This window comes from Rattus norvegicus, chromosome 18 (assembly GCF_036323735.1).
Source record: "Rattus norvegicus strain BN/NHsdMcwi chromosome 18, GRCr8, whole genome shotgun sequence".
NCBI lineage: Eukaryota > Metazoa > Chordata > Mammalia > Rodentia > Muridae > Rattus > Rattus norvegicus.
This window is the reverse complement of record NC_086036.1, coordinates 2,025,063-2,046,571: the sequence shown is the minus strand read 5'-3', so window position 1 is coordinate 2,046,571 and position 21,509 is coordinate 2,025,063. Positions and strand designations below refer to the sequence as shown.

The window sequence follows — 21,509 nt, the reverse complement described above, 5'->3', positions numbered from 1 at the left end:
CACACACACACACTCTCTCTCTCTCTCTCTCTCTCTCTCTCACACACACACACACACACACACCTCTTCATGAATAAATAAAGCAATCTCCTACTTATTACTTAGATCTGATTCTTTTGTTTCTCTTTCCTGACTGATCACCTCACAGGAAATGATTCTTGGCATATTAACCACACAGACCAAGGGCAAATCAGCCAATGAAATTAGAGCTACCTCCCCTACAACATACAGCTGCAGCCCCCAATGGAGACAGTGCTATACAGAACAACAGCTCCAGGCTCCTGAGACAGTATACAAAGGCTCTCACACACACTTTGAGTTTGGACCTTAGATTTGCTGATCTTATCTGCCTAGCTTAGGTCCAAGTGTGAAAAATGTTCAGCATCAGCTTGTAGGTCATCCTTATTTTTCCACAGGCAATCAGTTCCTTTTTTCGTCCGCCTGAATTTGCAGGTGCTTGTGGCTGGTGGCCAGCTGATACCACAGCATTTTTGAAGCGACCATTATTCAACCTAGCCACCAGGTACAATTTTTCCATGTGACTTAGCAGCTTTACATTTCAGATTCAGCTCCAGAATCTTAAAGCAGGACTGTTATGAAAGATAGTGGTGTGTGGGTGTGGGTGTGGGTGTGGGTGTGGGTGTGGGTGTGTGTGTCTGTATTAGTCTTCTTTAGCTGATGGTAATATTGCAATGGTATAGTCCGTGACTTGTGTTTAGAGTCAACTCTTGCTAAACTGGAAACACTGGTTTGTATGAAAAACTGAGGTTGAATTTATGTGAATAAAAACATTTTGATGTAAAGAGGGAAATGGGCATAATAGAAAATTCTATTTTAACAAATTAACTCTGTTGTTACACAGGCAAAGCCTCTTATGTCCATAAAAGAGCATTCTCTCAGAAGCTCCAATACAATATTGTGCAACATGGTTGCTAGGAAGTAGCAAGAATCTGTGATTATTTCATTTTTAAACAACATCCAGTTAACAAGCTTGTTTCTAATTTACATCTCAAACTTGGTCATGCTAAAAACCTGGGGGGTTCTACAAAGCTACTCCCTACTCCAATTTTGAGACTGGATCTCATGAAGTTCAGGCCAACCTCAAAGTTACAATGTAGCCAAAATGTAAGGAAGACACAAATGATCAGAAACCTTGTATTTTTCTCTGGGACCTTGTGAGAAAGATGCCTGGTCCAGTTCCTTTTCATCAGCTTGACTGAATAGACAAGAATGACCTTGAACTTCTGTTCCTCCTGCTCCAGCCTCAGAGTGTTGTGACTTCGAATTCATGCGTCCCTACTCTGGGTTTAGGGGGTTGTGCAGACCTAACCCAGGGTTTCATGTGCACTAGGTGCTCACCAGTCCGAAAGTGAGGAGTTCTGGGTTGAATCAGACTAGCCTTTGCCTGAAAAAGGAGGAAAGAACAAACTATTATCAGTAAGCTCATCATGACCTGGGCCTAGTAACCATTTCTTTTAGTTGCCAAGAGTCTCCTATCTGGCTGAGGAAATGGCTCAGTCAGACAGTTTCTGCACAGTAAACATGAGAACAGGGACTGGAGAGGTAAAGCAGCAGTTAAGAGCACTAGTGCTCTTGCAGAGGACCAGGTTTAGTTCCCAGCACCCACATGGCAGCTTACAGCTGCCTGTAAATTTAATTATAGAGATTCTTCTGAGCTCTGTGGGCACCAGGCATGTAACATGGTACACATACATATGAGTGTGCTGACAAACACTCATACACATGAAATAGAAATAAATCTTTAAAAAAAAAAAAAAAAAGGCTGGACACACTAATGTGTTCCTGTAACCAAAGCACCAGGGAGATGGAAATCAAGAAATCAAGTCCCTGAAACTCATTAGACCAGCCAGGCTACTCAGGTTGATGAGCTTCAGATTTACTCAGAGACCCTTGAAAAACTAATCGCAGATAGTGATTGAGGAAAGGCAGCCTGCATTAACTACTTTCTTCCACACACATGTACCCACATGTATATACTCATACTAGTAAGTATGTGCAACACACACATACATACTCTCAAAGTTTCTGGATTCTACAAATAAAGCCTTGAGGAAAAAAATGTCAAGTCTCTGCTCTAAGTTGGAGTGACTGTATCAGTTAGCTTTGCCATTCAACAAACCCTCCCAGCATTTAGTTGTTTAAAACAACTGCTCTGCTCAGTCCCAGGGGTGGGCAATTTAGGCTAAGGTCACTGAAGGTATCTTGGGGTCTTGGCCAAAATCATTTGTGCATATGTCATCAGCTGTCAAGACAGCTAGAGGATGGGGGAACCTCAGCTCATCTGTCCTGGTGCTTCATCTGCATGCAGGCTCACCCTGATCTGTTCTCTTGGTAGAAGAAGGTTTACTGAACAAGCACAGAAGCTGTCACAGCCTCTGAGGCCCAGCTGAGAACTCCCACACTATTCCTTCCGCAACGTTCCACCAGTCAGACCAGGGCAAATCAGATAGTCATCTCAGAGTCAATGAGCAGGGATTGTGAATTACAAAATGTTTTTTAGTTTTACCACAGAGTACAAGGAGTTTTAGAGACTACTGAAGGGAAATGTAAATCGGAAAACTTGAAAGAAGGCTGTGCTGCGTCCTAAGGAGGCAAAAGGGAGCTCAGTTATTGGGGGTGTGGCTGGGGATTCAGCAGCTGACGAGGCTTGTGGAAAGCTTTGTAGTATGATGGAACCTAGATGGGCTTAGAGGTAAACCTGAACTCACATGTCAGGACCACTACTTGCAAAGTATTCCAAGAGCTAACCAAATCGTCCTATCACAGATCCCTCTCCTACTTTGGAGAACTTAGGTGGAGTGTATACAGTACTTGTTTGTGCAAAGTGTGTCTGTAGAAAAGTTTGTCTTTTTTTTCTGTCATCTTCTGGCCTCTCTTCAGAGCAGTACATTTTATAATTTAGAAGTACAAGACAGCGTGGATATCCATATAAGGTCTCCTAATACAGAGTTTTGTAGTCAAAGATAACTTCCATGTGATGCAAGGGTCTAGCTCTGCTCGTTACCTTATGTAAAAAAGGGTACTTGGGAGGGGCATGAGTTCTGTCAGGTCAGCAGGGAACTGCAGATGCTGTCTGTTAGATACTGAGACAGTAGAGAGATATCTAACTCCCAGTCTATGGATGAATGAAACTGAAGGGTTTATATTCCATGTAAACACATTTTCCAGTCACTCAAAATCAATGGTTGATGGGAAGGAAACTAGGCCAAAGTTTAATATAAGATTAATTAGGAGCAAAGGTGTTCCTAACTAGGTCAAAGGAAAAATAGACTTAGAAGAAGATTTGACTTGCCTACTCTGACCATTTTAACAGCACCATGATTGCAGAATGTCCAATTGGAGGAGACTGTGGTTGAGTCAGATAAATTCTTGGCAGTTTTATCAATCTGATGAGACATCCATTTCCTAGAGAGCACGTGAAATAAAGGTCAGGGCCACAAGATAAACAGCCCTTGGAAACCAGAGGACTAGGAAGTGGTTAGTTTCCTCTAATAACAGAAAGTCTTACTTCTTTGACTTGTGTTTGAGACCCCTGGGACCCATGTTTAAAAACAAAACAACAACAAAAGCAGACAGACACCACACAGCATGGGTGTCAATAATAATCCTCTTCCTCCTCCTCTTCTTCCTCCTCTTCCTCCTCCTCTTCCTCTTCCTCTTCCTCTTCCTCCTCCCCCTCCTCTTCCTCCTCCTCTTCTTCCTCCTCCTCTTCCTCCTCCTCTTCCTCCTCCTCTTCCTCCTCTTCCTCTTCCTCTTCCTCTTCCTCCTCCTCCTCCTCCTCCTCTTCCTCTTCCTCCTCCTCCTCCTCCTCCTCCTCCTCCTCCTCCTCCTCCTCCTCCTCCACGGAAAGAGTAAAGGCAGGAGAATCCCAGGCAATCATAGGCTGGCTAGCCTGGCATATGAAGCACACAGTAATTACAGAGACCCTGTTTCAAACAAAGTATAATTTGAACACTGACACCAGAGGTTGTCCTTTGGCCTCCATATGCACACTATAGCAATATACAAATGTGTGCATGGGTGTACACACACACACACACACACACACACACAGAATCTCTCTTTGTGGTGCAATACTTATAGTTTACTCAGGAGACTAAGGCAGGAGGATCACTTGAACCCCGGAATTTGGGGTCCAGCCTAAGTAACATAGAGAAACACTTATCAAGAAAATGAAATTTAACACCAGTGGAAGGGGAAGCCCTTGGTCCTGCCAAGACTGAACCCCCAGTGAACGTGATTGTTGGGGGGAGGGCGGTAATGGGGGGAGGATGGGGAGGGGAACACAAATAGAGAAGGGGAGGGGAGGGGTTAGGGGGATGTTGGCCTGGAAACCGGGAAAGGGAATAACAATTGAAATGTAAATAAGAAATACTCAAGTTAATAAAGATGGAAAAAAAAGTGTTGACTAAAGTAAATCAAGGCTGTCTCCTCAAACCAGCACTCTTATTCCTTAAATAAAAAAAAGAAAGAAATAAAATGAAATTTAAAAAAATAAAAGAAACCTACATGTAGTAGTAACTTGTACCAGAACAATACTAAGTTTTCTTATACCTTCCTTTCATTCTCTGAACTGGTTCCCTGAAGCAAAACAGAAACAAGGGGAGAAAAGTAAATTTGACTATATCTGGACCAGCTGTTACCTTGGCCTTTAAAAAAAAAAAAAACTCATTTATCATTATGTTCTGACCCCAGCTAATCTTAAAGAGTGACCCATCCAGAATTATGTAATAACAAGCTCACTAAAATCTAGGCCAGTAATGCATTAAGTATTTGGTGCTGTACAGTGAAGGAGCTTATATTCCCCAGGAACATATAGTCTGGTTGAAGTCACAGTGTATGCAGAACCGGAGAAGTGTGCATTCTGCCGAGACAGAATTGGCTTCGAGGGACGGGAAACGCAAACTAACAGTGCCCCCAATAAGATTCAAGTTGGACTGAGTGTTAGGACACTTGCTTAGCATGCATGAGGCCCTGGGATGTGTCCTCCAGCACCCAGGTGGGGTAGAGTCAAGGAACAGATATCTTTCTTTCCCATGGAAGTCCAGGATGGGACACAGTTTGTCTGGTACACATCAGTGCCAGAACCCAGGCACTCTGACTTTGTATATTCATGTAGAAGCCAGAGGACAACTCTGGGTATTGCTCCTCAGATACTGTCCCTGGATTTTACTTTTATGAGGCAGGGTATCTCACTGGCCTAGAGCTTGGCAAACAGACAAGTCTGGTTGACCAGTGATGCCCAAGAAGCTGCCTGTCTCTACCTCTTTAACGCTGGGATTACAGATGTGCACCACCACACCCATGTCTTGCTTTTTTAAAATTTATTTTTATGTGTATATGTTTTTGCTTACATTTGTCTGTGTGACACATACATGCCTGCTAGCTGTGGAGGCCAGAGAGGGTGTCTGATCCCCAGAGATTAGAGTTACAGTCATGAGCTGCAACATGAACCCACATCCTCTGGAAGAGCAGCTAATGTTCTTCACCGTGTCCAACCCCTCCAGCAGTTTATAAGTTCTGGGACCAGACTCAGGTTTTTACTGTACAGACCGAGCCATTTCCACAGTCCAGGTTTTTTTGTTGTTTAAGGTTTGGTTTTGTTGTTTAATTATGGTTTTTTCCAAGGAGCCATTGAGTACTTTAACTCTAGCATGTATGTGATGTACATATGTGTGGCATGTGTGTGATGTACATATGTGTGGTGTGTATATGATGTACATATGTGTGGTGTGTATGTGATGTACATATGTGTAGATAGGAAGGAGCTCACCCATGTGAGCAGCTGGGTGTTCTCTGTCACTCTCCCTCCCTTTGCCTTTCCTTCTCTCTCTTTCCTTGGGAGTGGGGCAAGGTCTCTCACTGAACTATTTTATGTAAGCAAGCCTCTTAGCCACACCTGTCTCTCTCTGTGTTGCACTGCCCAAAGTGTGCACAACTCTCACACTTGCTCACACAGAAACATGTGCAGGCATGCACATACACATGCACACTCTGGGTTTACTTTTTTCTGCCATGCCTGGCTTTTACATGAGTGCTGGGACTCTGAACTCAGGTCCTCATGCTTGCATGGTAAAAACATTACCCAATGGGCCATCGCTCCAGCCCCATCAGTTCAGCTCTAATTATTATTTATGAATCCTAATACCCAAGAAGGAATAAAAGAGGGGTAGAAACCCCCTCTCATTCTTTAAAGATGCACACCTAAGGGGCCGAGAGCTCAGCTTAGGGCTAGAGCCCAGCTTATTGCTACGGTGCATGCCTAGCACGTGGGAGGTCCTGGATTCAACTCCCAGGAACTTAGCCAAAATGGATTGTTTTCATCTCCTTAGGTGTCCCCAGGAGACCAGCGGAGAAGCTGAAAATACACTTGATAAGTCTGATAGGAAAAGGAGAGAGATTGGGAAGCTGAGTTAGAAGAAAGGAGAGAGGGTCTTTATTTCCTTTTTTTAAAATTTTGTTGAGAAATTTTCAACATTAAGATGTGTTTTGAAGCACGCCTCACTACTTTTTTTTTCTACTTAGAGAAAGCACTATTTTTGTTCTGTCCTCTGAAGGACAGTGCCCCTTTGATTCACTGCAGAGCCCACTTATTGTGGAAATAGTTTAAGGTTAAAGTTTGACTGCCTTCACGTGTATCTCTCCTTTCAGCTTGTGGTTGTATTTGGGGGTGTAGTAACGGTGATGTCTGGATTTCAGTGATCAGTAGCATTTCCAGCATTGCGAGTGGTACCTTGGGGTAATGTGAAGACCCCCCTCAGGGGAGGAAGGATGAGGGAGGATGAGGGTACCACACCGAGGAAACAGCTGTTGCAACAACAGACTGAGTTCTGACTACTTCTCCCGGTCTAGATTAGAAATTATTTTAAGTTAACTTTCTGTCTTAGTAACTCACTTTCTGTAAAAATAACATTTTTTAAGAGTGAGAAATGAATAATTGCCACTCATTGTTCTTGAGACTAGCTAGGTAAGCATATTAGAAAACACTGATGAAAGGTCTAGATTATGTAATGGTAGTCTAGGAAATAATTATGGTGGTACTGACAGGGGGTGCTGCTGTTAGGTGGTCCACTGTGAGATCCACCTGAGAGATGAAGATGTATCTTAGTAGCCAAGCGCTTGCCTAGCATGCCCAAGGCTTTGTTTTCATCCTTAGTACACATATCCACAAGCGAGCACAAAAATGACCTCTAACCTTTTGCAGTCAGAGCTCTTTTTATCAGAGTTGGCATGCCCAGAAGATGTACTCTGTGTTCAGAACGCCCATCCTCCTTGGAAAAGAAGACATGAATGTCACTAACTTACAAGGACAAATGGAGGTGGGTGAGGGGATCTTTGAGTCAGGTTGAGTTCAGGTCCCAGGGTTACATACTCCATGTACTTCCAGAAATATCTTATTCTGATCTCTCTACTCTTCCATTTTTCTTCTTCGCAGAAATCCCTTCCACCTCCTAGACTTACTGAGGCTCCCATGCAGTCTATATAAAGAACATTGACTGGTTGATCCCTCACTGAGAACAAAAATTTTGAAAGTATTGTTCTTGGAGTCCACAGGAGTGAATGAGGGCCACTCTCTCACATAAGGAAGAGCCTTGATGGAAGGCCAGATCGAAGCAAGGTGCAGTGGGTAGCCTTTGCCCCAAAGAGACCATTCTAAGAAAGCCCAGGGTAGCACGCCTGGTCAGGCAGTGGGCAATGCAAAGGCAGGGCAGGCCTTGTTGAGACAGACAGGCTGCTGCCATCTTGGTTAACCTCCAGTCCCTGTGTCGTGCCTTGTGACACTCCCATTACCTATGAGCACTCAAATATGTAAAAAAAAAAAAATGAGACCTGGACTGGATTCAGATGAATAAGATAAAACTACGAGAGCATTAGAAAGCTGCTGAGTGAATTTCAAGTCAGAGGCAATAGGACTGAAAGGAGGATTTCAATAAAATGATATAAGAGATGACACTTGAAAGAGTAGTCTTTTTTGTTTGTTTGTTTGTTTGTTTGTTTGTCTTTTGTTTTCCCCCGGAGCTGAGGACGAAAGAGTAGTCTTGATGCCAGCTATGTCTGAGGTTTTCTCGTTCCTCACATACAGGAAGTGTTTGACACTTATGGCCACACAGCCACTAGTTTTAGAAATATCACGACTAAAAATTTAACCACAATCATAAAATATTAACTGGCTATTCCACAGAGCCACAGAGCCACTAAGGTTTAGGTCTCATCAAAGATAACCCAAATTGATGCTTTGGCTTGTGGCAATTAGAGTAGCCTTTGAGAGGAGGGGACAGAGAAGTGGTGAGCCGAGGAAAAGCTGTTTGAAATGTCACTAGTTCTTGAGGAGCCTTAACAACTTAATATTTTGATACAGGGTGTTATGTAGCCCAGGCTGACCTTGAATTCTCTTTATAGCTGACACTGACCTTGGATTCCTGATGCTCCTTGCTTCCTATCCATATTCTAGATTATAGGTATGCACCAGCACACAAAGGTCCTTGGACAACTTTTATACCCTTAGATGTGTAGGTGCTCAGCTCATAAGCAACTCTTTAAAATGCAATAAATATTGTCTACCAAGATAATGGCGGGCTGTAGGGATGGCTTGGGCATGAGTTCAGAGTGAATGCGGCTCTTCCAGAGAAGCCCAGTTCAGTTCTGAGCGGCTCTTCCAGAGATGCCCAGTTCAGTTCTGAGCACCCATGTCAGGCAGCTCATGGGCCTGTAGGTGTTTAACTAGGGATGAACCAAGAGGCAGCATAGTCTCAGGCATAAGGAACTTGCTGTTGCCTGGTTTTTATTTCACCTATAGTCAGGGAGTCCTTTCACTCAGCCTGGGTTTTCACTCCTTGAACCTCTTCTGCTCATCTTTTTGTTTCTGCTTGGAAACCTTGTGTTCATCCTCCATCTCCTTGGCCAGCTTCTTAAACCATCGCAAGGGCTTTTACCTTTGTAATCTGACAGTACTTGTTGTTCCTTCTCTGAGCCTAAGGCAGAAACTTGATAGGTCATTTTTAATTTCATGTCACAATGTATATAATTAACTAATATTATTATGACTACTCTTGGCTTCTTTTGTTTACTGTTTACATGATAACCTTTTTCATTGTTTAACTTTCAAAGTGTCTCGATTTTTGAATGTAATAGCAGATATAGTAGGTTGTAATTCCAGTACTAGGAAATTTTAAACTTAATAGCAGATATAGTAGTCTGTAATTCCAGTATTTGGAAGGGAGAAGTAGGAGGTTTAGGAGTTCAAGATTATCCTCAGCTACATAGTGATTTCAATTCCAGCTTACAAAAGACTAAAAAAACTGAAAAGCCAAGCCAGGCAGGGTGGTGCACACCTTAGTTGTATCACTTTGGAGGCAAAATAGACAAATCTCTGTGAGTTCAAGGACAGCCTAGTCTACATAGTGAGTTCCAGGACAGACACAGAACTATATATAGAACCCCTGAAATGAAAATCAAAATAAATAAAACTCCACAAACTGTGTGTGTACCTGCATGGATATGCCCATATATTGGACCATTTTTATCTAGTCTGACACTTTCTACTTTTCTTCTTTTTTTTACTTTAAATTTTATTTTTTCTTGGATACTTTATGTATTTAAATTTGAAATGTTATCCCCTTTCCCCCCCTCTCCAAAAACCCTTCCTCCGTTCCCTTATTTCTATGAGGAAGCTCCCACTCCCACCTCAATGCCCTGGCATTCCCCTACACTTGGGAAATGAGCCTTCGCAGGACCAAGGGCTTCTCCTCCTATTGATGCTGGACAATGACATCCTCTGCTACATATGTGGCTGAAGTCATGGTTCCCTCCATGTGTACTCATTAGTTAGTGGTTTATTCCCCGGGAGCTCTGGTAGGCTCTGGTTGATATAATTGTTTTTCCTATAAGGTTATAAACCCCTTCAGCTCCCTCAGTCTTTTCTCTAACTCCTCCACTGGGGTCCCTTTGTTCAGTCCAATGGTTAGCTGCAACCATCCTCATCTATATCAGTAGGGCGCTGGCAGAGCCTCTCAGGAGACACCCATATCTGGCTCCTGTCAGGAAGCACTTCTTGGCATCAGCAATAGTGTCTGGGTTTGGCGGCTGCATATGAGAAGGATCTCCAGGTTGGGCAGTCTCTGGATGGCCTTTTCTTCAGTCTCTGCTCCACTCTTTGTCCCTGTAGTTCTTCCTGTGAGTATTTTGTTCTCCCTTCTAAGAAGGAATGAAGTACCCACATTTTGGTCTTTTTTCTTCATATGATCTGTGAATTTTATCATAGGTATTCCAAGCTTTAGGGCTAATATTCACTTATAAGTGAGTGAAGTCCATGTGTGTTCTTCTGTGACTGGGTTACTTCATTCAGGATGATATTTTCTAGTTCCATCCATTTGCCTATGAATTTCATAAAGTCATTGTTTTTGATAGCTGAGTAATATTCCATTGTGTAGATGTACCACATTTTCTGTATCCATTCCTCTGTTGAAAGGCATCTGGGTTCTTTCCAGCTTCTGGCTATTATAAATAAGGCTGCTATGAACATAGTGGAGCATGTGTCCTTATTATATGTTGGAGCATCTTTTGGGTATATGCCCAGGAGTGGTATAGCTGGGTCCTCAGGTAGTGCAATGTCCAATTTTCTGAGGAACCTCCAGACTGATTTCCAGAGTGGTTGTACCAGCTTACAATCCCACCAACAATGAAGGAGTGTGCTTTTCTCCACATCCACATCTGCTGTCACCTGAGTTTTTGATCTTAGTAATTCTGACTGGTGTGAGGTGGTATCTCAGGGTTGCTTTGATTTGCATTTCCCTGATTATTAAGGATGTTGGACATTACTTTAGGTGCCTCTCAGCTATTCAGTATTCTTCAGTTGAGAATTCTTTGTTTAACTCTGCACCACATTTTTTTTAAATTTATTATATATAAGTATACTGTAGCTGTCTTCAGACACACCAGAAGAGGGCATCAGATCTCATTACAGATGGTTGTGAGCCACCATGTGGTTGCTGGGATTTGAACTCAGGGTCTCTGGAAGAGCAGTCAGTGCTCTTAACCACTGAGCCATCTCTGCAACCCTGCACCACATTTTTTAATAGAATTATTTGATTCTCTGGAGTCTTCTTGATTATTTGATTCTTCTGGAACTTCTTGAGTTCTTTGTATATATTAGATATTAGCCCTGTACCAGATGTGGGGTTGGTAAAGACCTTTTCCCAATCTGTTGGTTGCTGTTTTGTCCTATTGACAGTGCCCTTTTCCTTACAGAAGCTTTGCAGTTTTATGAGGTCCCATTTGCTGATTCTTGATCTTAGAGCATAAGCCATCGGTGTTCTTCTGTTCTGGAAATTTCCCACTGTGCCTATGTGTTTAAGGTTTTTTCCTACTTTCTCTTCTATTAGTTTCAGTGTATCTTGTTTTATGTGGAGATCTTTGATCCACTTGGACTTGAGCTTTGTATAGGGTGATAAGAATGGATCCATTTGCGGGGCTGGGGATTTAGCTCAGTGGTAGAGCGCTTACCTAGGAAGCGCAAGGCCCTGGGTTCGATCCCCAGCTCCGAAAAAAAGAACCAAAAAAAAAAAAAAAAAAAAAAAAAAAGAATGGATCCATTTGCATTCTTCTACATGCAGACCTCCAGCACCATTTGTTGAAAATGCTGTCTTTTTTCCACTGGATGGTTTTGACTCCTTTGTCAAAGATCAAGTGACGATAGGTGTGTGGGTTCATTTCTGGGTCTTCAATTCTATTCCATTGATCTACCTGCCTGTCTCTGTACCAATTACATGCAGTTTTTATCATGATTGCTGTATAATAAAGCTTGAGGTCAAGGACGGTGATTCCTTCAGATGTTCTTTTATTGTTGTGGATAGTTTTCACTTTCCTATTTTTTTCTTTTCCAAATGAATTTGCAAATTGCTCTAAGCCTATGAAGAGTTAAGGTGGAATTTTCATGGAGATTGCATTGAATTTGTAGATTGCCGTATTTACGACATTAATCCTGCCAATCCATGAGCATGGGAGGTCTTTCCATCTTCTGAGATCTTCTTTCCTTTCCTTCTTCAGAGACTTGAAGTTCTTGTCATACAGATCTTTCACTGGCTTGGTTAGAGTCACATAGGGTATTTTATATTACTTGTAGCTATTGTGAAGGGTGTCATTTCCCTAATTTCTTTCTCAGTCTGTTTATCCTTTGAGTAGAGGAAGGCAACTGATTTGTTGGAGTTAATTTTATTTCCTGCCACTTTGCTGAAATTGTTTATCAGCTGTAGGAGTTCTCTGGTGGAATTTTTGGGGCCACTTAAGTATACTATTATATCATCTGCAACTAGTGATACTTTTGACTTCTATCTTTCCAATTCCTTTGACCTCTTCTTGTTGTCTAATTGCTCTGGCAAGTACTATATTAAATAGGTATTGAGAGAGTGGGCAGCCTTGTCTAGTCCCTGATTTTAGTGGGATTACTTCAAGTTTCTCTCCATTTAGTTTGATGTTGGCTAATGTTTTGCTGTATATTGCTTTCATATGTTTAGGTATGGGTTTTGAATTTCTGATCTTTCCGAGTCTTTTATCATGAAAGGGTGTTGAATTTTGTCAAATGCATTCTCAGCATCTAATTAAATGATCTTTTTTTTTCCCTTGAGTTTGTTCATATAGTGGATTACGTTGATAGGTCTCTATATGTTGAACCATCCTTGCATCCCTGAGATGAAGACTTCTCAATCATGTTGAATGATCATTTCAATGTGTTCTTGGATTTGTTTGCAAGAATTTCATTGAGTATTTTTGCATCAATATTCATACGGGAAATTGTTCTGAAGTTCTCTTTCTCTGTAGGAAGGGTCTTTGTGTGGTTTTGGTATAAGTGTAATTGTGGCTTCAAGGAACGAGTTGGGTAGTATTCCTATTTTGTGGAATAGTTTGAAGAGTATTGGTATTAGGCTTTCTTTTGAAGGTCTGATAGAATTCTGCACTAAACCTATCTGGTCCTGTTTTTGTTGTTGTTGTTGTTGTTGTTGTTGTTGTTGTTTTTTTTTTTTTCCCCGGTTGGGAGAGTTTTAATGACTGCTTTATTTCTTTAATGACTGTTTGGATGGTTACCTGATCCTGAATTAACTTTGGTACCTGGTATCTGTCTAAAAAGTTGTCCATTTCATCCAGATTTTCCAGTTTTGTTGAGTATAGGCTTTTGTAGTAGGATTTGATAATTCTTTGAATTTCCTCTGTTTCTGTTGTTATGTCTCCCTTTTCATTTCTGATTTTGTTAATTTGAATACACTCTCTGCCCTCTGGTTACTCTGGCTAAGGCTTTATCTATCTTGTTAATTTTCTCAAAGGACCACCTCTTGGTCTTGTTGATTCTTTGTATAGTTCTTTTTGTTTCTACTTGGTTGATTTCAACTCTGAGTTTGATTATTTCCTGCCATCTACTCCTTTTGGGTAAATTTCCTTCCTTTTGTTCTAGAGCTTTCAGATGTGCTATCAAGCTGTTACTGTATGCTCTTTCCAATTTCTTTTTGGAGGTACTTTGAGCTATGAGTTTTCCTGCTTTCTGTATCCCATAAGTTTGTGTGTATGTTGTGCCTTCATTTTCATTAAATTCTAAAAAGTCTTTAATTTCTTTCTTTATTTCTTCTTTGACTGAGTTATCCTTGAGTAGTGTGTTCAGCTTCCATTTGTATGTGGCCTGTCTGTTGTTTTTGTTGTTATTGAAGACCATGGTAATCTGATAGGATGCGAGGGATTATTTCAATCTCCTTGTATCTATTGAGGCCTGTTTTGTGAGCAATTATGTGGTCCGTTTTTGAGAAGGTGTCATGAGGTACTAAGAAGAAGGTTCATTCTTTTTTGTTTTAGGATGAAATGTTCTACAGATATCTGTTAAATCCATTTGGTTCACAACTCCTGTTAGTTTCACTATGTCTCTGTTTCTGTTTCCATGATCTGTGCATTGATGAGAGTGATGTGTCAAAGTCTCCCACTATTATTGTATGTGGTGCAATGTATGCTTTGAGCTTTAGTAAGGTTTCTTTATGAATGTGGGTACCCTTGCATTTGGAGCATAAATGTTGAGAATTGATAGTTCATCTTGGTAGATTTTTCCTTTGTGAGTATGAAGTGTCCATCTGTATCTTTTTTGATAACTTTTGGTTGAAAGTCGATTTTATTTGATATTAGAATAACTACTCCAGCTTGTTTCTTGGTACAATTTGCTTTAAAAAAATTTTCTCAGCCTTTTACCCTTAGGTAGTATCTGTCTTTGTCACTGAGGTGTGTTTCCTTTATGTAGCAAAATGCTGGGTCCTGTTTATGTATCTAGTCTGTTAGTCTATGTCTTTTTATTGGGGAATTGAGTCCATTGATGTTAAGAGATATTAAGAAATAGTGATTGTTTCCTGTTATTTTTGTTGTTAGAGGGAATTATTTTTGTTTGGCTCTCTTGTTTGTTTGTTTGTTTGTTGCAAGAAGATTACTTTCTTGCTTTTTCTAGGGTCTAGTTTTCCTCCTTGTTTTGGAAGCTTTTTTTTTTATCTGTTAATCTGTTATCTTTTACAGGGCTGGATTTGTGGAAAGATATTTTGTAAATTTCGTTTTGTCATGGAATATCTTGGTTACTTCGTCCATGGTAATTGAGAGTTTTACTGGGTATATTAGCCTGGGCTGGCATTTGTTCTCTTAGGGTCTGTATGACATCTGCCCAGGATCTTCTGGCTTTCATAGTCTCTGGTGAAAACTCTGGTGTAATTCTGATAGCTTTGCCTTTATATGTTACTTGACCTTTCCCCCTTACTGCTTTTAATATTCTTTCTTTGTTTTGTGTTTTGGGTCTTTTGACTATTATGTGAAAGGAGGAATTTCTTTTCTGGTTTATCTGTTTGTAGTTCTAAGGCTTCTTGTGTGTTCATGAACATCTCTTTCTTTAGGTTAGTGAAGTTTTCTTCTATAATTTTGTTGAAGATATCTACTGGCCCTTTAAGTTGGAATCTTCATTCTCTTCTATACCTATTATTGTTAGGTTTGGTCTTCTCATTGTGTCCTGGATTTCCTGGATGTTTTGGGTTAGGATCTTTTTGTTTTTTGCATTTTCCTTCACTGTTTGTCAATGTTTTCTATGGTATCTTCTGCCCCCGGGATTCTCTCTTCTGTCTCTTGTACTCTTGTATTCTGTTGGTGATGCCTGCATCAATGACTCCTGATCTTTTTCCTAGGTTTTCTATGTCCGGGATTGTCTCCCTTTGTGATTTCTTTCTTGTTTTTTTTTCTTTCCATTTTTAGATCCTTTATGGTTTTGTTCAATTCTTCATCTGTTTGGTTGTGTTTTACTTTACTTCTTTAAGGGATTTTTGTGTTTCCTCTTTAAGGACTTCTATCTGTTTACCTGTGTTGTCCTGTATTTCTTTAAGGGAGTTATTTATGTCCTTCTTAAAGTCCTCTATCATTTATAATTCAGTTTAGGTTTTTAAAATTTCTATTATTTCCCCCTTTTTCTTTGAATCTATTTGTTTAGATATTTTTTATATCAAATCTGGAAAGTTTGGGTGTTTTAGGTTTTATATTTCTTTTTCTTCATTCTTTTCTTTCCGGAATCTCAATTACATGTATAGCAGGTATTTTGATATTGAGGTATCTTGTTTATTTGTAGACAAGATCTCACTGTGTAGCCCAGGCTGGCCTGGAAATTGCTATGTTGGCAAGGATAACCTAACCTTAAACTCACAAAGATATGGCAGCCCTGCTTCCTGAGTGCTAAGGCATGTATCTACCTAAGTGCCTCTTTTTGTATTATTAAACAAACAATGCAGGGTCTATTTATTATGATGCTAGGGAAAGGAACTCTGCCTTGTGCATGCTAAGTATCTGTGATTTAGCTATATCCTCATCTTTCTGGAATTTCCATTTTTTAAAGATTCATTCATCTTTATTTTGTGTGTGTGTGTGTGTGTGTGTGTGTGTGTGTGTGTGTGCTTTGCCTGAATATATGTCCATACACTATGTGTAAGGAGGCCAGAAGGCGACTTTATACATCTCAGAACTATAGTTACAGATGGTTGTGATCACCATGTGGGTGGTAGGAACTGAACCCATGTCCTCTCGAGGAGCCAGCAGTGCCCCTAACTGCTGAGCCATCTCTCCACTCAGGAATTTCCATGTTTATGGGTACTATTCCTCAACTGGGATTTTCTTTTATAATTCTTCATATGCACAACACCTGAGTATTCTACATTCTCTTTGATTCTACTGTCCGGACACCAAATGTGGGTTTTGTTTTCCCATTTCTTCATGGTTCACTAATTTTCAGCTGTTCTATGGATAAACTATTTTTAAAACCTTGGATTCTTGGGCTGGAAAAATGGCTCAGCCATTAAAGACCAGACTTAACCAAATATTCTAGATTCTGAGCCGGGCAGTAGTGGTGCACATCTTTACTCCCAGCATTTGGGAGGCAGAGGCAGGTGAATCTTTGTGAATTCAAGACCAGCTTGGTTCACAGAGTGAGAGCCAGGACATCCAGGACTACACAAGGAAACCTAGTCTCAAAACAAAATCTGGATTTTATTATTTTTTCCTGGATAATGCTGATTTTTCTTTTTTCTTTTTTTATCACACAGATAAGTTCGGTAAAACTCAAACCTCAAGCTCTGTTTTGTCTGTGATAAGCAGTCATTAGAATCTCTGTCTAGTTTATAGCCTTAAAGATGCTGATTATAGTTGCTGGGCAGAGGTGGCAAACATGGAAGCTATGGAGAGATTAAGCCCCACTTTTCATTTAGAATTTAGAGTCTTCCTTTGTCTTCTCTATTTCTCAACTGCAATAGTTCTCCCAAACTTCATATTCTTCAAGCCTATAAGACCAAGTGTTTCTATTGGACTTTCGTCCGATTACCAACTACTCCCGTCTTCACAGAGATAAGCGGCTGTAGCAGTGAGTTTTCATTACTCTGCCTTTTGCTCCCAGCTGGTTTCATGCAAACACCCACCCAGGAGCTGTCTCAGCACAAGCACTCACACACACACCACACACACGCACACACACACGCACACGCTCACACACACACACCCCACACACACGCACACACGCTCACACACACACGCTCACACACACACACCAAACACGCACACACACTCACACGCTCACACACACACACGCATACACGCTCACACACACGCACACACGCTCACACACTCACACACACACGCACACACGCTCACACACACACAGACACACACACATACACACACAGACACACACACATACACACACATACACACACACTCACACACACACTCACACACACACACATATACACACACAAACACACACACACTCACACACTCACACACGCTCACACACACACACGCACACACGCTCACACACACACACCACACACGCACACACGCACACACGCTCACACACACACACACGCACACACGCTCACACACACGCACACACGCTCACACACGCTCACACACTCACACACGCACACACGCTCACACACACATACACACACAGACACACACACACACAGACACACACACAGACACACACACACATACACACACACACACACTCACACATACACACATATACACACACACAAACACACACACACTCACACACACTCACACATACACAAACACACATACACAAACACACATACACACTCACACATACACACTCACACACACAAACACACACACAAACTCACACACTCACACACACACTCACACACACTCACACTCACACACATACACACACATACACACACATACACAAACACACATACACACTCACACACACAAACACACACATACACACACACTCACACACACACTCACACACACATACACACACATACACAAACACACATACACACACATACACACTCACACACACACAAACACACACAAACACATACACACACATACACACACATAAACACACACAAACACATACACACACATACACACACACATACACACACACAAACACATATACACTCACACACACAAACACATACACACACAAACACATACACACACATACACACACACAAACACATACACACACATACACACACACATACACACACAAACACATATACACTCACACACACAAACACATACACACACAAACACATACACACACATACACACACACAAACACATATACACTCACACACACAAACACATACACACACAAACACATACACACACATACACATACACACACACACAAACACAACACACACATACACACACACACACACGGACGCACGCACTCATGCATGCACACACAGGTGGGTGCGCATCATTTAATTTTTAAATGCCTTGTCTCCCTCAAAGGCTGAGCACTCCTAAATCTTCCCGTTACCCCAGACCCAATAGGGGAAGTGGCCAGTGGCCTCTTACTGGAAGTCTCACTTGGCTGAGTGGTTTCTCTCCTGCCACTACGGTGTCCATTCCTCTTCCCCTAGGATGGGTGATTCTGCCATTCTTCTCTGTGTCCTACCAATGCAGATTTCAGTATCCCACACTGTGCCAGCTATTGGCTGTTGGCATCTTTATTGATAGAACAAAAAACAGTTGGGGACCTTCAGTGTCTGAACATGCAGATTCAAAGCATTAGCACCAATCTCCAACAAACAGGGAGTCTTCCCAATGCTCTTCTCTTCTCTGTCAGCTTAGCTTTCTGTTCCTGCCTGCCTTGGTGCTGTTCTCTACCTACATTGTGAACGATTATAGTTACTACTCTGTAGAATGGTTGACCTCATAAGCTCTGCCCTGACACTTCTGGAACTAGACCCCCCTTGTCACCATCTCTAACCCTGCATTCGGGTTCTGTACCGAGGGTTGGAGAGATAGCTTGGCAGTTGAGAATGCTTGCTGCTGTTGCAGAAGACCTGAGTCCAGTTTAATATGCCTACATCGGGTAGCTCACAACAACTCCTAACTCCAGCTCCGAGCAATCTGATGTCCTCTTCTGGCCTCCTTTATACACACAGACACCGACACATACATGACATTCATTATCCTTTAGATAGCTGTCTTAGTTACTATTCAGCTGCTATGAGAAGATGCAAATGGCCTTTTATATGGCAACTTATAAAAGAAAGCATTTAATTGGGGGCCTACATACAGTTTCAGACGGTTGGCTTATGATCATTCTAGTGGAGAGCATGGCAGCAGGGAGGCAGGCCTGGCACTGCAGCAGCAGCTAAGAGCTCGAATCTGATTACAAGCGGGAGGCAGAGACAGCTAGACTGGGCCTGGTGTAAAATTTTGAACCCTCAAAGGCCACCTTCAGTGACACACTTCCTCCCAGAAGGCCACCCCTCTTAATCCTTCCCAAACAGTTCTAGCAGCTGAGAACCAAACATTCAAATATATAAGCCTATGGGGCCCACTCTCAATTCAAACCACCATAGCTGCTTACCTTGTATCTTTGTTATGTTGTGTCAGCCTGAGATTTATCTGCCTTCTCCATGAAATCTTCCTTAATTAACTCTGCCATGCTGAACCCAGGGAGCTTTGCTTTCTGTGCCACTCACTGGACATTGGACGCCCCTGTGGCAGGTCATAGTACTCCTGTCAGCTAAGAATATGGCCCATGGCTCTCCACTCTAACTGAAGGCATTCCTCAAAGAACCGTACTGCTGTTTTGTTTCTCTGTTATCTCTTATAGACTTTGATCTGCTTAGTTCAGTAGATTCTGTTTAATAAGTGTTTTTGAATGAATGACTCATTCTAATATTAGTGGCCCTGTGGAGTGTCTAAAACATGTGCCAAGGTGCCAAGGTGGTAGACAGTGACAGTGTGAGCTGTGCGTTGGGGGAGGGAGGCGCACATGCCCAGTCTGCATTTTGGAGGATGGCCCCAGGTGGACAGAGTGATTTTGCATGCATCTGCAAATCATCTTGTCCTTTCCCTCCTCTGGCTTTGTGGCCTGTCACAGTGGCAGGCATAGGACATCTTGCCCCAGAAGCCATTTGAATCTCTCCTTTTTGTTTGCTCTCTAAAGCAGTTCTTGTCTGACTAGGAACTTCAGCCTAAAGGCCACATGCATTGCTTAGGTGCTTATGCAAGTGAATCTCTGTGGCCAGCATACATTTTATTTATATCTAGTCTGTCTCGCCATTCTTTTTAGAGGGAAAAAAAAAAAGATAAAGTCAGGAATAGTGGAATGTGGGAAGCTGAGGCAGTGGAACTTGAACCTGAGTTTAGGACCAGCCTGGGCAATGTAGGATATCCCATGTCTTAGAATAAAGGGAGAACAATAAAATGGAGAAAGTCTCACTGTGCAGCCCTGGATGCCTGCAGTTCTCAGTGTAGACCAGGATGGCCTCAAACTCAGAGATCCACCTGTCTCTGCCTCCTGAGTGTTGGGATTAAAGGCACGCACCACTATACTCTGCTAATATTAATTTTTTAAAAATTTCTGGTTACCATGTTTGCTGAACCTTGAGAAATTCGAGTTGGTGTCTAGTGTATGGATAATGCCTCAAATACAATGTAGAGAAGACATTTGAACCAAAAATGTATGTTTGACTTAAAATTGTTTTAGAAATGCTTATCATACACAGATGTGTGTGTGTATATATATATATATATATATATATATATATATATATATATATGGTTTTTAAAGTATACACTTTTTGGTAGAGCGCTTGCCTAGGAAGCACAAGGCCCTGGGTTCGGTCCCCAGCTCCAAAAAAAAGAACCAAAAAAAAAAAAAGTATACACTTTTGGTGAGAATGAGACCAATATGTAACTTTCTAGTCAAACCCACATACAGAATTTCTTAACTCTTTAGTTCTGGTAATATAGGTCAGAAGTAAGAGTGATTTGCTGACAAACATGAGGCCCAGGGTTTAATCTCTAGTACAGTCAAAAAGTAAGGGTTTGTAATCATTTAGAAAGAGTTATTAATTAGAGAGAGTAGCACCAATATGCTACTGCTTGGTGTTAAAATACGACATTATTACAAGCATTTTACTATACATATACGCAAAACAGGAATACACCATTGTGTTTGTGTGGGGATAGGAGAACAACTTGGAAGATTCAGTTCTCTCTTTGAATCTTGTGGGTCATGGGATGGAACTCAAGTCAGGCTTGGCAGCAAGTGCTGTTACCAGCTAAGCCATCTCAAAAGTCACACAGATTTTGTTTGACAGATGTTTGAGGCAGGGTTTCCATCTGTCCTGACCTAGTCTCAAACTCAGTACTGGTACCTGGGTTAAAAGCACCTGTACCTCTGAACCCACCCCCACCCCGCCTTTCCCTCTGCATGTGCTGGCATTATAGGTGTGTGCATGGGAAGCACCGCCATATCCAGGGCTTTATGCTTGCTAGGCTAGCACTTTACCAACTGAGCCACAGCCCTGGCCCAACATCGTTACTATTTTAATGCTGCAGGATTCTATAAGATCAGTAAGATGATCTCAATAGTACATCATTAGGAAGAACTGTGTAGAGAAATAACAGAGTTCTTTCCTCATTTTTAG

At 41.6% G+C, this 21,509-nt stretch overlaps 2 protein-coding genes across 5 annotated transcripts in view; both read left to right on the top strand.

The window, feature by feature from the left end:
* The window catches only part of Abhd3 (abhydrolase domain containing 3, phospholipase), a 55,302-nt gene that overhangs the window by 4,740 nt on the left and 29,053 nt on the right, over window positions 1-21,509 (top strand). The gene's annotated exons all lie outside the window — the stretch shown is intronic.
* Window positions 4,355-21,503, top strand: LOC134482899 (histidine-rich glycoprotein-like). Its single transcript, XM_063277639.1, has 2 exons — window positions 4,355-7,340; window positions 7,457-21,503. Exon 2 carries the CDS (start codon window positions 16,966-16,968, stop codon window positions 18,316-18,318), a length of 1,353 nt encoding a protein of 450 aa, XP_063133709.1. The 5' UTR covers window positions 4,355-7,340; window positions 7,457-16,965; the 3' UTR covers window positions 18,319-21,503.